The 17,501-nt window shown below is 41.6% G+C and overlaps 1 protein-coding gene across 1 annotated transcript; it reads right to left on the bottom strand.

The window, feature by feature from the left end:
* Window positions 1-5,403: 5,403 nt before the first annotated feature.
* On the bottom strand, window positions 5,404-12,948 carry grk7a (G protein-coupled receptor kinase 7a). The gene is made up of 4 exons (XM_048247893.1): window positions 12,087-12,948; window positions 11,336-11,773; window positions 7,809-8,089; window positions 5,404-7,168 (listed from the first exon to the last, which is right to left on the bottom strand). The coding sequence occupies exons 1-4, from the start codon at window positions 12,687-12,689 to the stop codon at window positions 6,829-6,831; spliced, it is 1,662 nt and encodes a 553-aa protein (XP_048103850.1). The 5' UTR covers window positions 12,690-12,948; the 3' UTR covers window positions 5,404-6,828.
* Between the last annotated feature and the right edge of the window lie 4,553 nt (window positions 12,949-17,501).

Raw genomic sequence — 17,501 nt, 5'->3', positions numbered from 1 at the left:
GCCATCAATACCGAAGTCCATTGCTTTAGCTGCTTATGTGTGCTGTTTTAGACTGCCTTGGAGACTCTATCCTAAGCTCACTGCTACTCAGAGTGAGGCCACTAATCTGAGCACAGTGCCCTGGTTTTACCTTATGGCGGGCAGTTCCTTTACTGTACACTAATGGCCAGAGATATTCTTATATCTGATAGAGGGGGAGCAGCTTCACAGAAGAGAACTTCTGACGGCAAATTTGAGGATGCTGATTCTGAATATTTTGTTTACCAAGATCAATTCTGAGTTTCGCATAATAAAGCCGCATAATCAGCATTTTAACATAAAATAGCGATTTTTTTGGCTTATTTTGCCCTAAATTGGGTTGATTTCAAATGTAATAAAAGTGTTCTCTAAATACATGTTTGAGCATTAAAAAAGCCATACTATATACTATAGTTTATTCATGTATCTAATGGGAACATGATTACAGTTAACATGTAATAAACTCGGAAATTCTAATCAAAGCACAACCATATTTTTATTGCTAACATAGTGAGTCACTCATGTTGTGTTTAATGCATTTCATCACAATAACAAGTTGCACAGATAACCTTCAACTCAGAATATATCCTACAGTACATACTTAGATAGCGGGAATAAGCCTAATGCAGAACTGCATCTAACGTCAGCAACATCCGACAAGTAAAAACCATTTTGCTTTTCTAATATGCCATTGAGCAGCATCACTTGTCATCTAGAAAACAGAGTGGCTCTGGCATAGTGTTGTCACGATACCAAAATTATGACTTCGATACAATACCTGCTATAAATATCCTGGTACTCGATACTGAAACGATTTCCAAATTCTAAAATATCTGGAAAAGAAAGGAAGCAGGCCTCCTCCAAGTGTATCGATTCATTTGTGTTGAATTTGGTGCACTTTTGGTCAATTCTGGGTTTTAAACTTCTAAACTTCCTACATAATTATTATTATGACCGCTTCGCTAGTTCGCTAGCGAAGCGGTCATACAAGGGATTGTCAAAGTTTTTTTTTTTTTTTCCCGTCATCTACTTCCTGAATTTTTGGTCAACGATACCCGGGACACCGAACCACCGGGGCACATGAAATTTGGTGGGTATGTAGCCCCACTAGACTTTTACGGAAAAATTTCGTTTCGTCCCCGGGGGCCACTCCCCCCCCCGTGCTGGGCCCCTAAATAACTACTTTTCCTAATAACTGAACCGTGGCACTGAGGATGAAGAATCTTTTATGGTATGTTGGTCTCAAGGGCCCACATCAATCTGGCCCATAATCACTCATTTGTGATTTGCACCCCCCCGGTAAAAAATGAAAATGCAATATTATTCTGCTTTAATCGCCCCTATCTTCAGTTAAGATGTTCAGAACTGCACCAAATTGTATGTGTATGATTGACCTGGCATTCTCTGGGGGTATGCCAAGTTTCGTAGAATTTCATCCATGGGGGGGTCTAAAAAAAATTAGGTTTTGTGTACATTTAGTGACTGTACACTCATTGGCCTGTAGATGGCGGTGCACACATATACACATGCACACACACACACACACAGGCACCTACATACTATCGGTATTAGAACGATACATAATTACAAATTCAGTAGGATTAAAAGAAAGCCAAAAATAAATATTCGTCATCATCATCATGGCTGCATTTCCAGTATTGGCGATAAGTAGTCGTTTGTCCACTAGATGGCGCATCGTTGCAGTGAGACGTAATTTTGTTGGAAGTTAAAAGTGGGTTGGAAAAACAATGGACGCTTCCTACAAGGACTAGTTTACCGCAGAGAACTTCTAATAAGGATAGGACGATGTTCACATGAAACGTAATTCCGATTTCTTCTTGAAGCCGAAATAAATCTGAGGATGTTTATCAGACATGCTTGGTTTTTACTGCAGGTACGTTAATCTTATAATATCAATAAGGACCTAGGTAATGTTACCGTTAGCATTGATTGAGTAATGGAGGCCAATTTGATTGATTGCATTTGTAGAAAACTATAAATGCGGTTATACCAAGCAAATTGATAGCAGCACTGTAATTGTATCTTTCGACTGTCATTTGTTGCAAGTGCTACAAAAATCATTCTGTGCAATGGAAGATTTACCAACGTTACACCGGTCTGATACAGTTTTGCCAATGCAAGCGTGAGACTGAGATGCTTGTTCATTTTGTTTTAAGTGCGTGCAGGGTGTGAGAGGGGAATCGATGTGCTTTGATCCCAGCTTGGTAGTTGTAGTCTGTGAAATTAAAAAGCACGTGTGTGTGAAGTATCCAAACAATGACACCTTCATTTCATTATGGCTGCTTTAGCAACACACCTTAAGCCAGGGGTCCCCAACCTTTTATGTACCATGGACCGGTTTGGGGGTTTGGGGGTTCCATGTTCCATATGTGTTGTGCATGCATTACTTGAAAAGAACTAGCTCCAGTTATGTATGAACAGTGAAGGTAACGATCTCTTGTGAAAAACGTGAACTTGAAGAAGTGAAAATTTAACAATATGAACTATGAATATTGAACAACTTGAAGCTACATCTATAAGTGTGAACATGCTTAACAAAATATGGGAACAAAACATGGGAACTAAACGTGCATTACGAATATAATCAGTGGGAGCCCTGCTTGTTTCCCTGCAACAAGAAGCTTCCATCTGGGGGTGATGGAAGACAGTGACACCCTCAGTGTGTTTGAAATGTCCAGTCGATTGCGCAATTTGTCTAGTTGCAGTCATTGCCGAAAACCCGCCTCGCACATACATACGTGGTGGGAAACGCTTTCAGCGCTTTACGGCTATCTCGATATTCTGCTTTGGTTTTGATCAAAAAACCCGCCAGAGAGGTTTCCTTATACACACTCTTAAGACCACCATCATTTGCAATTTCGATCAACTGCTCTTCCTCCTGCGCTGACAAGTTAGGACTATTCGGGATATTGACAAATGGGTTATGGGACCCACTCATTGGTTTGCCGTGAATCTTTGAAGGATGGGAAGTAACGCCAAACTCATTTAAGAGCGCAACAAGGTGATCGCGCACCACCAGCTGCTGGCGAGAAAGGGCCTTGCCTCAGTCTCTCCCAAAACCCCCACTACTTTTGGAACATATCAAATACACCCCGTCCTCTCGTCGTCCCTACAAATCAAGCTTGGCTTTAAATGCAGCGACTTTATCTGCCAGTTTAAAGACAGTCGTCATTCTCCCCTGGAGTGACAGGTTGAGGTCATTAAGCAAGCCGAATATGTCACACAGGTAAGCGAGTTTTGACACCCAGTCCTCATCACTAAAATGTGCAGCTAACGGTGACTTTTTTTCTGCTCTCGCAACTCAAACACTCTGGCCAGTGACCTGCTAAAGATGCTTGTTTTTTGTTGCTCATTCTAGCAGTTTAGCTAACTTAGTGTGACACTACCGTTCGCCAAGAACTGATCAAGTGAAGTGAGCTGACCTGAGGCTGCGCAGCGCTGAAGGCAATAGCCTATGTAAAAGTGTTGAAGGCGGGACAGACAGACGTAAGAAAATAGACCTTGCAAAATGCAAACATGCGTGCAATCAAACAACTGCATATAGGCCTATGCCATGTAAAAACGTGACATTATTGCGAGTTAAATTTAGTTTAGTTTGCATGCATTTTTTAAAAAACTCATGTCGTAGGCTACGGCCCAGTTAGGAATGTCCTGCGGCCCGGTGGTTGGGGACCGCTGCCTTAAGCTACTGTGTAGTGGGTCCCATTTAGAAGTGGCTACTTCATTCGCGCTTTCCTTGACTCATGGAGCTGCATGAATTTTATTACAACTTTTCGCCACGATATGGCAGTTTAAGTCCGCTTGATACTGTAAGGCGTAAGCCATTGGTTTCTAAAGGAGATTTTATTTGTGTCGCCAGCATAGCCTATTGACAATTTATGTTGTAAATATGCCTGTTTTATAAGCCTACCTGTAGCTTAGGCTGATCTGCCCGCTATTTATTTTTTGATTTCTTAAAAGATTGAGCTTGGTCTGGTGAAAGCCAGACTAGCCATGGACCTCAGTTACACAATTTAAGGGGACATGAATCAGCCTATATTTGCACGAACAATAACGGACAACAGCTCTTCAACTTTGGCCCGTTAAAATGTGTATGAACAGTCTAGCGACGCATTTCATCAAGGCCCATTTGGACATGTTAGTTATTTGCACCACTGGTTAGATGTAAAACAGCATTTCGTTTCAGACTACTGTTACTTAATTTGTGCATTAACAATAATGTTTCAGACTACTGTTACTTAATTTGTGCATTGACAATAAAGTATTACATGAACTAAAGATGACTAAAATCTTATGTAGAAGAAGAAACATTCACAAAAATTCCATCCATCCAAAAACGACCTTTGTTTTTGATAGCTGTTGAAAACGGCATGGAACTGACAGAGATGTTTTTGTTTATAAATAAATAAATAAATAAATAACATTATGCTGATACCTTTTGCTTTTCCCAAATACAATGTAGCGTATACAGGTGTAAGTGACCTTTCATCAATCCAGTTGCAATGGATGAACTGTGATGAACTGCCCTACTTGTGATTGTTTAGAGATTGTAAAGGTTTTATAACAATGCTACATCTTCTTTGGCTATTCTACAATCTATTCACCTTTTCAGCACCAGTAGGCTACTTTCTGTGCAGCCGCACACACACACTCAGGCATGCCAAACAAGCATACACAAAAGTTTCAAGAGTGGGGGATGGAGTAAAATATGGAGACAAATTGAAGTGTGATTTATTTTCGCGGAACGGATGTACAGGACTGAGCGGCGGTCATATTTTGTACCGATATGCGGTACATCTAGTTTAACTTGGTAAACAAAATATTTTAATTCAGCACCCTCAAATTGTGTGAAATAGCCCCTTTACCGACTTTTCCTCAAATTTGCCAACAGGACTTTTTCTGAACGTTTGTTAGCTATCTGCTCTCCTTCTATGATATATAGGTGACTCGATTAAAATGCACATCCATCTCAACTTTGCTTTCATATCAGCATAAAACAGCTTCACAAGTATCCAGCTCTTTGGAATCTGGCACTGCAACTGAAAGTAGATGAAGGCTATGCTTGTGCAGAGAGACATTGCACCTCTGAGAATCAGCTCTTTGTCTTTAGACTCCTTGTTCATCTGTCGCTGCTTCACATTCACAGATGTAGAGAAATGCATGAGGTGAGCTCTGCTACATGTGGCGAAGACCATTGGCAGGAGGTATTACGGGTTTATAAGATAAGGGGGCTCTCTGGGCAGGCTGTGTCAACTCTTTAATGGGCTTAATGGATTCAATATTTTTAGGTGTTAGGATTTTGCAAGAACATGTTCCCCTGATATTAGGGGAATAGGTGTGTTGTAAAGAGAAGGGAAATACACATTTGCCTGTAAAAGACACATATTTTATTCATTCAAATAATTCATTCCTATCACTTATAATGTTTCCTTCATAAATTATATTTACAGATATGTTTAATAATAATACTTACGATCTTCACTGTAAAAACTGAATACTGGCAACAACATGCAGATATTAACTCATTATATGATAAAAATAAATCACAGCACCTGTAACACAAAAACAGGAAGTAAGGGGAAACATTCCAGATTGTTTTTTCTTTGGTATTGTTCAAAGTTGTATATTTGGGAGAAGAACTCCCTGGCCAGTTACATGACGCTTGCACAATCTGAGGTATGATTTGGTCATGACCCTGTTCAGATCTTCTGACCACCACTGCCATGGCAACAGCAATCATCATCTGGCCTGCTTCATCTCAGCTCTCTGCTGGCCTGTCCTTACTGGATGCATGCTCTCATTCCGGTGATCCATGAAGTCCCCATGGACCACACGCGCGCACACACACACACACACACACACACACACACACACACACACACACACACACACACTTTCATTTCTGTATTTAATATCTGTAAACGTTCATTACGTTCATTATAATAAATCTATATAGGCTAATATCTACTTTATGTGAACATCACACAGTTGTGCTTCTTTAACTGTATATACATATGTATACGCACATGGCTGTCATGTCATGTTACCTTCAAAGTACAAGTTTCATTGGAAGCACATTTGTGTTGCAAAAATAGCAGATTATCAATCTTTTTTTAAAAGAAATAACTAGTACAGATATATGTTGACAATGCAGTTAAACATGCTGAGTAACTGTAGAAGATAGCTAAATGTCCAACATTCAAATGTTCAACATTACCAATTAAAAAACAATTACAATATTTAAGGTGGCCCAAAGTCCTGGACTCTTCTTCTGAGATTGAGGTGTGACACTCCAGATCTTTCTGTACACTACAAAGGTTGCACTGCTCTTCATACTAACATATCTCTTGAGACTTCTTCTGACAGATCAGATAGCATAGATAGAAAATAAAAGATATTTTGACTGTCCATGTGCAAGGACCATTTCTGTAATTTACTCTCCTTACCTTGGTCCATGTTTTCGACTGGAGACTGTAACTAAGCCTAGTATATTTACAACACAATCATGCCTGGACAAGATGTTTCAACTCTCTTCTGTATGTATGTATAAGGCTCGGGCCACCATAACACTCTATAAATTTCCCCATAACCCAGTGGTTTTGCATCTGCCACTGTTTAAGAAATACATTTAGGACACCCCAGCCCTACTGTTGGGGTGCAACATATCTCTTGGACAACATCTCCATCTTTAGTAATGCATGCTTTGGATAGATCTTTCATTGTTGTTGCCTTTTTGCTATCAATAACAGAGTGGAATTTATTTGTTATTGCATCAATGAGACCCTCTCCTCACAGAAGTGTGCAGGTGCCTGATTTCTTCTCGTCGTCGAGACCAGCTGCGGACTCTTTCCGATTGGGGTCGTTGAGCTCGTCAAAAAGTCCGGTTTCAATCATCTCCTCTTGCCAGGGAATAGACACGGCGCCTGTGGAAAACTCCTTGAAGAATTTGTCATCTTTGTCATCGAACACGATGCCCTTGATCTCGGAGAACTCTGCAATATCGCCAGTGTCCTTAGCGTACACAACGTTGGGCTTGGGCACCCAAGGGGGATCGGTCAGACCAGCCTCCAGACGGGGGAAGTTGATGTTCTTGAAGAATTCATGCTTCCTGGGGTCCTCACAGTTGTTCCTGTGGAGGTACACAGAACCCTAGTGTAAGTACAGTATCATAGACCACTGACCAAGAACAAATACAGCTTGTGCAGCATGATGACCAGTTACATTTCCAGGACTGGCAACCTAGAGCATTATTCAGATTTATCATTCAAAACTATTTGCATTTAGTTTCATATTTGCAAGTATTTGCAAATGCCTCTTCAATTGAATGATGTAAATTGAGCCACATGGGGAGATTTTAAACCAATTCATTTTTAACCATGCTGTCAATAAGATGCCAGCAGAACCTACAATGAAGACTGCTACATTTGTAACAGTAGCTGGATTATCCACCTGCTTAGAAGTTTTCTATAACTGACACTAGGTGCACTTTACTGGTATTGTACATTAGGCAATGGCAAGAAAGCCATCCTTTCTGTGTGTGAATGCACATAGGTCTGATTCCTAAACGTTTAACCTTCATTCTAATTGTAGCCACAGTCCAGCAAGTCCTCCATACTGAAACCACACTGACAAGGGGAAAGGTGACCAAGAGGGCACCACTGAAGAACAGGATTAAGGAGAGAGAGGTGAAGGATCACCACTTAGACATCATTCTCCGTCACCCAAGGTGAAGCGCTGTAACCAAGGGGCTATGTGACTGTGGGGCTTACTTGCAGCCAAGGCGGTCGTCAATCTTCTTCTTGAGGAACTGCTGGATGACATCTTTAGTGGGAGCATCAAAGTTCTTGTGCTCCCACTTGGGCTCCTCATTGATGATGCGCCTCTGGACCTCCTCCTTCTCTAGCTTCTGTTTCTTGTCATCGGGCCCCTTGAAGGGGGTGTAGCCGGCAACCATCTCATAGATACTGCAGCCAAGGGCCCACCAGTCCACTGATGTTCGGTATGGGATGTCGGTCAGAATCTCAGGGGCCATGTAGGCACCTGTACCAGCCTGGAAAAAGGAAGAGATGCTTGGTCACAAAAATTGTTTACAGGCACAGTCTGAGAAGTCTACACTGTTTTGGCCAAAGCGGGACAATTGCTATTCACAATGCTCTAACTGTCCTTCCAGTGTTTGTACACAACCCTGGCTCTGTAAATGGGAAACAAACATGGAGGCTTACACCAGCCCATAAACAATCCCTTTCAGGAAACAATCTATGAGTCCAGTATATTAAGTAATTGAATTCCAGCACTATTAATTGTTATCACCAACTGCAACAGCAAAATATGCTTATAAGGATTGCAGACAGCAGTACAGCATGGCAGCCACATCACAGAAGAGAGAATATTCAGCCGTAGCATATTGTTTTTTTTTATTTGGTGTGCATTGGTGCATACTTCCCATCTCATTGTTTTTTGAAGAGAGAGAGGGTAATAAAGGGAGGGAAGCTTATGTATTCCTCCATCCAATTGTCTTACACTAATGTCATCTGATTCGTATAGTAAAAGAAATGGGGTATTTCTAGCATGTTTGACTCTGATAGTAACTGGTAAAGCTGGGATGGTGATGTCTTGGTAGGGATTTTATGTAACTCGGTCCTGGGCTCCTACTTGACCTCACCTTATGGCCAGAGCGAAGAAGCTTACTTCTAATCCTTTGCTACCTGTCAGAAGTCATGGGAGTATCCATGGTGATGCACTGCTCTGACTCATTGCATAAAGAAGGCATTATTTCCAGTACAGAATGGCTAATACATCCCTATTCAGTGGACACCTAGTGCCTGGAGCATAATGCACCTACTATTGCTGTCTGTTCATTATGCATATACACATCACACACACACACACACACACACACACACACACACACATTACGTTGCACATTAATCCATCCTTATAGGATTGTATAGCACTGAGGGTAGCATTTACTTACAGCAGCGGTCTACGGTGAACTACTATCAGAGTTCTGAAGCACTATTAGATAGATAGATAGATAGATAGATAGGTAGATAGATACTTTATTGATCCCCAAGGGGAAATTCAAGAATTATGGTCAGCATATCCTTTTAGGAATATTCTACATGATTCAAATGTATTCATTCCATCTCAGGCTCAAACTCAAACTCAAACTCAAAATATCAAACATATTTCCTGCCAGTGATGTGTCCAGCTACACCTCAGGGCCAATTGGTTAATAAGCTTTAAGCTTTAAATCAGAAAGTACAGTTGTGCTCCTGCACAACCATCAGCTAACATTGAAACTAGAATATATCATAATGTGTACTCCTTACACTGTGTTACTTGCATTCAATTAATTTTCTTAAAATCCATTACTCACGATGCAAGACTTGTTGGCTATGGGGTGTCTACTTGTCACATTCCCTATACAACCTCCTTAGTTTTAGAGTAATGCAAACAGGAAAACTTCTTCTTGTCTCTAGTGTAATGAGCTTGGGAGAAGATGCACATATTATTACTCTGAAGTAGACTGACAGTGGCAATCTGTCAGCTGTGACCTTTGATTTTAGCTTTATGTCTGTCTGTTGCCATGCCTCAATTTCAAACTACAAGAGAAAGGCCCTCAGGACAGTTTGTCGTAGTCCACTATGAGGATGCCAAAATACCTAATCTCCAACAGACTGAGATATCTTGCATTGCAAATCCAATGCAAGACTTTTGTTAAACTTTCAACTTTGGTCATATGGTGACACATGCTAACTTGCATATGCAACATGCTGCTTCATCTTCTGTTACTCTCGATCCCTCAGCTCCTGCAACTCCCGATCCCTCTCCCCACAGCTTGGTAGTCTGATTGGAGACAGATTTGTGTAATGCCTGCTAAGTAAGAGGATCAAGGTAGCAAAGCCAGGCAAGCTCCAGCAGGTAGGCTTGGGTCTCAGCCCCAGAGCCATAGGCCCAAGAAGGGCACAAGATAATGAGCTTATCATTGCGTTGCTTCATGTACCCTATGTTTGATGTTGCATGTTTCTTATTGCATGTCCAAATGTGTTTGCCCTGCCTTACAAGGCCATGCCTTACATAATTATCAGACTGCTGACTACTGAAACTTGACTGACTTGGAGGAATGAGTCTGGAATGGCAGCACAAACAAATGAGCTGAGGTAAAACCTAAACTGTTTCAGAATCCCATCCCCTTTGCACGGAGAGGAAAACGGCAACAACAACGACAGCCGCAAGTGGAGGAATTGTACAGCATGCATAGTTAATCCTGGGGTCCTCAACATCTAACAGGCTTCCTTTGTCCACATTTTATCATTGTCCAAACATTCAAGTATGTCTGCCATATGTAGCTGGCCCAAACTGACCTCTGCCTCGATCACTTAGCCTTAGAGCTTAGTTACGCCCTCTACGAGTAAATGGAAATTCCATCGAGATGCATAGCTTTTTGAGCCAGGGCAATTAGGACATCAACATTCATCTGATGATTATAATCCCTTTGAGTTTTCAAAAGATCCCATGGACTTAAAATTTAAAAGAACTCCTCTGAACTCCTCAATGAGTCTCTCATTATCACCGAGCTGACTGTAATTCTCTCTGCTGATTGTGTGCACACACGTTTCTACTATGGAGGTCCATTCAAATATGATCTCTCATTGCATACAAATGAGATATACATTGTCAACAACAATATGTACCCTATATGGACTAGGTATGTAATTCACTCTCTCCAATTGCAATTCCATGTGCTTCTTTGCTTCATGTTTTCATCTCAAAACCTTCCCCATGCTTAAATTCAATTTAACAAAGGGTTTCCTGTGTGTTTATGTTAACACCTATTATCAACTAATTGGCGCTGGCTACTATGCAATGGTAGGATAGTTTAATTTAGATGTTTTGTCAGATATACCCCCTCACAGAAAGTACCACATCCATTAGGTCTTGCAACCTGAAGCTGGTAAGAAGCCAGCTCCAATAATAGATAAGTCTGAACTCAGAATTGCAGGGATCAAGCGGGTTATGTAATGGAGGAAAGGCCGAGCATCATAATGGCTCTAATAAGACAGTAGCCTAATCTTCAGATTTACTCCAAAAAAGACACCGAGACAGAAGCCCAGTTCTGTGAGGTCATATACAATGTCATAGCAACTGCTCAAGAAAGGTGTTCTGATTCACGGATCCCATGCAATGTAAGGCTGATACAACATTATGATACAGTACTATTACATCCTCCCTGCCTGCTCCCTGCTCCATGCCCCTGCCTTTGTTATGATTTAGCCAGTGGTGGACAGCTTACCTTCTGGGTGATGGTTTTTCCAGCTGGCAGCTCCACAGCCAGACCCAGATCAGACAGGCGGCACTGGCCCAGGCTGTCCAGCAGCACATTCTCGGGCTTCATGTCACGGTAAACAATGTCCATGGCGTGCAGGTGCAGGATGCCAGTGGTGATCTGGGCGGTGTAGTAGACGATGCGGTCCATCTCGATACCCTTCTCGCCAATGCTGTAGATATGGTACTTGAGGTCTCCTCCATTCATTAAGCTCATGACCAGACACAGGTGCTCTTTGGTGTCGTAGGCGTATGCCAAGCAGACAATGAACAGGCTGTTGACTTTTTCCAGAATCTTCTTCTCGAGCAGGGCCATCTTCTCACCATGTTTCTTTTTCAGACGTTTCTTGTCCAGCTTTTTGCAGGCATACATCTTGCCCGTGTTTTTTACTTGCACAGCACATACCTGGTAAAGAGAACAGGAGTAAATGCCAGAGACTATTTGCTGTAACTATGCTACGAGAGAGAATGTGCAAGCATACATTTTGGGCGCATGGGTTTGTATCCAATGAATATACTTCCACAAAAGGTCTGGATTGGAGTGCAGGCAGGATCTATATTCTCAACCATCTGAATTAAATTCATACAATAGCTTGCCATGAAGGAACATTTTTTCTCATGGCTAATAAACATTAATATGCATGACAACATCAGAGAAGCCAAATCCAGAAGCTTATAAATTACATTGAACAACTATTTGTAGAATGAAGTGCACTTACCTCTCCAAAGCCTCCCTTTCCTAATGTCCTGAACTCATAGAAGTATTTGTCACTGATGGGTTGCTTCTCAAATTCTTTCCACTGCAAGTACTTATCAAAGAATGGGCTGGTCTGGTAATCCGTGAATGGCTTTCCCTTGATGAATTCTCTGGTGCCATCTTTCACTTTAGAAGGTACCACCTCATCAAAGTCCTTTTCTGTCACTGCTTTGCATTTGTCAAGTGCATCTCCAGTCAAGAACTTCATGAAGTTCTTGGAGCCCTCCTTGCAGTACTTATTGATGATATTTGTTTTGGCCTTGTCCCTGGCAGCGCCGGGGAGTGACAGTTCCCAGTCGGTAAGATCGTCCAGGAACTCTGCGGCGGACACATAGTCGGGAGATGCCTGCTTTAGGTAATCACGGAAGAACTTCTTCCCCACGGGCTGCTGCTCGCAGAGGTACTCAAAGGTCTTATCCACCTGGGTGCGTACGGCTGCACACTGGTCTGGCTTGGGCAGAGACAGACTCCGCCGCCGTTTCTTCATCTCCTTGTCATCTCCACCCTGGGCTTTTAGATAGGCGGTGTTTTGCACCAGGTTATCGAGTCCTCCCATGTCACACATCTTGGCGGCTTTGTTCGGTCTTTCCCCCCAAGAAACTGAAAACTCTGGAGTTCCTGCGTGGTCAGGCTCTTCGGCTCAGTGGTCGCTGCTGCTTCCACTGTACGTGTGTGTGTGACTCTGAGAGTGCGCCTCGCTCCAACACCAAGGTGCAAATGAGCCGCCCCGACGCATGCACCTGCACACCAAAGACACACTGACACACCCAGTAATTACTCATTTAGAATTAAATACCTGTAGGGGATTTTCACATAAGTATCTTTGCACAGTCTATTCATGGAAAGGAACTTGTAAGAGGGTTCTTTCGTAAGAGGCTTTTCGGCCAACTATATTTAGCAAGGTGCAGAGCGAAAAAGCTAATGGTCGTCCGTCGGAGTCAGTTGTCTCAACATTAAAGTGATAAGAATGAGGGAAGGAGAGTGACACAGTAGGAACCTCACAGCTTAGCGCGATGATAATGTATAAACTGAACGGGACACACAGAGAGCACTAAATAGCTCCAGAGTGCTTATTGGCTCCTGACCCACAGGTGATCTTTGCCACAGAGCGAAAGTGGTTTCCTGGTCTTAGTGGGCCCTGTGATGTCTGTGGAAAAGGCATGCACATTAACATGATGATGACTATGAGTGCATACTATGATGATTATCAGTGTACTGTCACCTTAACTGTGCATGGTAATACGCTTGTGAATATCTCTACATACTCTGTGAATTAAAGTAGTCCGTGGAGTAAAACTGTACAGTCTATACAGGGGCATACACAGTTCAGTCAGTGTAATTAGGAAATATGTTTCAGGAAGAATTCTCACACTACAAAAATACATAATATAAATGCTGATAATTTTTTTTATGTACAGTATAACTCAACAGAAATAAAGTTAATAAAAATGTTTCCAAAATATACGCCATAAATAAATAAATAAATAAATAAATGTTTTTTTACTTAATGTTTTAATGTCACAGTGATGTGGATGGTTAATGATTGAGGAACCCATCCCATTCCCAGTTGGGCTTTGTCCCCACACAAAATCTGCACCCCCAAGAGAGAAATGAGGTCAAATGAGCCACGAGTTTTGCCATAGAGGGCCAGCAGTGTGAAATGTAAACAGTAGAGTAAACAATGGCATCTGCATGTGCCAGGTGTCTGCTGAGGTGTGACCTTTAGTTTCTGTTGCACTGAGAAGTCAGCTTCCTCAATGCTTGGCCTTAATCTGCCTGTCTCCTCCAGTGTGTGGCACATGCATACAGTAAGGAACAAATGTATTCATACCCCTGGCAAATATTGATTCAATGTTGATTTTCTCTTACCGATATGTTTGTTCTGACTGAAAATGACACAGTCACTGCCACATGCCAAAAGGTTGTAAGACAATGTGGGAGAAACATGCAATCAAAAAAAGAAGTGTTCTCATCTTTTTTAAAAATCCTTTTTATGAAAAATGGCATGTCCAAAATTATTCATACCCTTTTTAAATAACCAATCGAAACATCTTTATTTGCATTCACAGCTCACAAAATGGTTCTTATAATACCTACCAAGCCTCTCCATGTCTCTACAATGATTCAAGACCAAACCTTTTTAGCAGCAATCCAGGTTTTGAGGCAGGAACAATTATTTGCCATCACTCTGGCCTTGTGTTCACTTTTAAGACAGATTGAGGTTGGGACTCTGGCTGGGCCACTCTAAAATGTTGATATTGTTCTCTGTTAGGCCTTGCCTTGTTTGGTTGTATGTTTTGAATCATTGTGTGGTTTAATGGTCCAATGGCGCCTGTTGGGGCAGGTCTCTCGGCAGACTGCCTGATCTGTTCCTCCAAAAATCTCCAAAAATGTAGCCCCTTGTTTTACTGTTACCATTTACTCTGAGAAGGTCACCAGATCCCATTGTCTGAAAAACACCCAAAACTAATACATTTCTACAGTACAGCTTTTTTCCACTGTGGGTATGGTGTTATGGTGGTTACAATTTTCACCCCATACCAAAATGGACCACTTGGTCATCATGGATGACCAAGGACAAAGAATTTAGCTTTTGCTGTATTTTTTTTGTGACCCAGGGACATGCCCTGAGATTGGCATAAAAAATAAGCATTAAACCCCAAAGACGCCATGTCATACTTTGTGGAAAAGACTTTGTTTGTAGTGACAACCTCAAGACATTTCCTGTATGACGAAACTAATCAGTCACAGTATTTAGGTGTAGATGTTGGCCCATTCTTCTAAACAGATAGTCTTTAAATCTTAAAGATTCCAGGGGTCCCTCTTGTGAATCCTGATCTTTAGTTCCGTCCAGAAATATTAAATTGGATTTCAGTCAGGGCCTTGATTTCCTTTCTTTGGAACCAACTGAGAGTCCTTTGCTGTATATTCTTTGGATGGTTGTTGTGCTGGAAGGTCTACCCACGTCTCATCCTCATCGTCCCGGTGGATGGCAAGATTCTCCCAGAAAGAAATGACTCCATTCATCATTCCTTCAGCTGTATGAAGTCTGAGATGAAAAACAGCCCCACACCATGATGCCTCCAACCTCCAAACCTCACTGTTGGTATGGCATGTTTAGGGTGATGTACAGTGCCATTTCTCCTCCAAACATGGTGTGTAGTATGACATCCAAAAAGTTACATTTTGGTCTCGTCTGACCAGACTACATTCTCACTATTTCATAGGCTTGTCCAAATTTTTGTAGCAACTTTAGCTTGAGCAATGAGGTTCAACATGTTTTTCCTCAGTAATGGAGTTATGTGGGGTGAGTGTACATATGCCATGCATACATGTATGCCATGCACATGCTTTTATTACTAGCAGGCTTGATTATTGTAACGCCCTCTTCACTGGCCTATCAAAAAAGAATATTAACAAGCTGGAGTTAATTCAGAATGCAGCAGCACGTGTGCTGACCAAGACCAAAAAGAGAGCTCACATTACCCCTATTTTAAAATCTCTTCACTGGCTCCCTGTCAGTTTTAGAATTGATTTTAAGGTTTTACTTTTGGTTTTTAAAGCCCTAAATGGACTTGCGCCTGTCTATCTTTCTGACTTGCTCTCACTGTACCTTCCATCACTGCCACTCCTCACTCAGATCCTCAGACTCCGGCCCCCTAGTTATTCCTAGGGTGAGGACCAAAACACATGGGAAGGCAGCCTTTGCTCACTATGGTCCTGCCCTGTGTAGCAGCCTGCCACTTCCGCTAAGGATGGTCCAATCAGTTGAACTTTTTAAGAAACATCTTAAGACATAAAAAAAGACCTTTTTAGCCTTGCCTTCTCTTAAATCCCTGACCGTTCTGGAATTTTAGGTCTTGATGTGTCTGTTCTGTATGCATATGCATGTGTGTATACATCTCTTCATATTTTATGACTTTTGCACCTTGATTTTTATTTTTACACTTATTGCTTTTATCATTCTTTTTGCTTTATCTTATTTCAAAGTGCTGTTGTTAAGCACCTTGTATTGCTGTTTGCACGAAAGGCGCTTTATAAATAAAACTGAATTGAATTGAATAGGCCATGCCGTGGAATGCATTATGATTTTCTCTGTAACAATTGTACCTGCTGCCTTTCTCCGAGTGGTCCTTGGCTCTTGGGCTACTTTTCTGACTATCCTTCTGAACCCCTGGTCAGAAATTTTGTGAGGAACTACTGTGCATGGCCAGTTTATGATGCAGTGATGTTCCTTCCACTTGCAGATAATGGCCTCAATGCTGCTTGCTGGAAGATTCTGAAGTTTTGAAATGCATCTGTAACCAGTTCCATCGGTTTTGGAACAATAAGGGTGCGAAGGTCTTGGGAGAGCTTTTTGCTTTTACCCGTCATGAGATGTTTCTTGTGTGACACCTTGGTAGCGAAAAACCTTTTTATTGCCCATCAAAATGTATTAACTCAGATAATTTTAATGTGCACAGATAGGAGGGATAATTACTCTCTAACTACTTTTAGATTCCAGCTCGTTCCTTGCTTTTCCTTGCCTTGGTGTACTGTTTTTTCTTATTGTGTTCAATACTTTATTGTTTTATTTATTACACATAACTCTACTTATGGACTTTAATGTTTGGATTCCTTTTATATGTGTGGATTACCTGAGTTTAAGCCATTAATATGTATTGTTTTACTTTTTACGTTATGTTTATGTGTCACTCCCCTGTGTCCCTGTCTGGCCACCCCATCAACCCCATCTCCTCTGCTCTCTCCTCTGCTTACTAATCTTCTAATGTCTCCCTTGTCCAGACATTTGTAGAAGGGGATTAGATCAACTCAAATGCAAATCTCATGTTAGGCTTCGCTGACACTCTCTACTAACTTTATCATCACGCCCTCCCTTCAAGGGTAGCAGTTGATTTAAGCACTGCCCCACACTCTCACGGCACACATGGATCTTTATGCAAATGAGTCAGGATGATAAAACCGTTGTGTGTCTGTGGGCGTATATAGGGAGGGACACATGATCAGAAAACCCCACTCCTCTTATTCATAGCTGAGATTAATTTATTTTCTCATGCCAAATTTAGAGTTGCCTCCTTCAGAGGGTTTGCACGGCTCACGCACAAAACCTGTCTTGCACAATGTCCACCCACATACTGCCTTATCTCACAGAGAAAGCCTCAGTGGATGGCAGTGCGCAACTTGACTCTCATCTCAGACTTTGCTCTTGGTCTTTTGGGTGCAGACATAAAAGATGCTCTAACCGTGATCCAAATAAAGCTCCCTTTTAAAGACAACAACACATTGTCTCACAAGACCTTCAGGTCAGGGGTGATGGTTAAAACAAATCTAAATGAAATAATAACTTCAGCTACAATTTCATGTCACAAATTTCCCC

This window comes from Alosa alosa, chromosome 1, assembly GCF_017589495.1.
Source record: "Alosa alosa isolate M-15738 ecotype Scorff River chromosome 1, AALO_Geno_1.1, whole genome shotgun sequence".
In the NCBI taxonomy this organism is placed as follows: domain Eukaryota; kingdom Metazoa; phylum Chordata; class Actinopteri; order Clupeiformes; family Clupeidae; genus Alosa; species Alosa alosa.
This window is presented reverse-complemented; position numbering and strand designations above follow the sequence as displayed.

What these genes read in the sequence shown, in the direction of transcription:
- grk7a (XM_048247893.1), bottom strand. Translation starts at nt 12,689, where the DNA reads ATGTGTGACATGGGAGGACTCGATAACCTGGTGCAAAACACCGCCTAT. An exon ending in GAAAGGGAGGCTTTGGAGAG is followed by an intron (nt 11,774 to 12,086) that starts GTAAGTGCACTT and finishes TCTCTTTACCAG; the next exon opens with GTATGTGCTGTGCAAGTAAA. An exon ending in GACGACCGCCTTGGCTGCAA is followed by an intron (nt 7,169 to 7,808) that starts GTAAGCCCCACA and finishes GTACCTCCACAG; the next exon opens with GAACAACTGTGAGGACCCCA.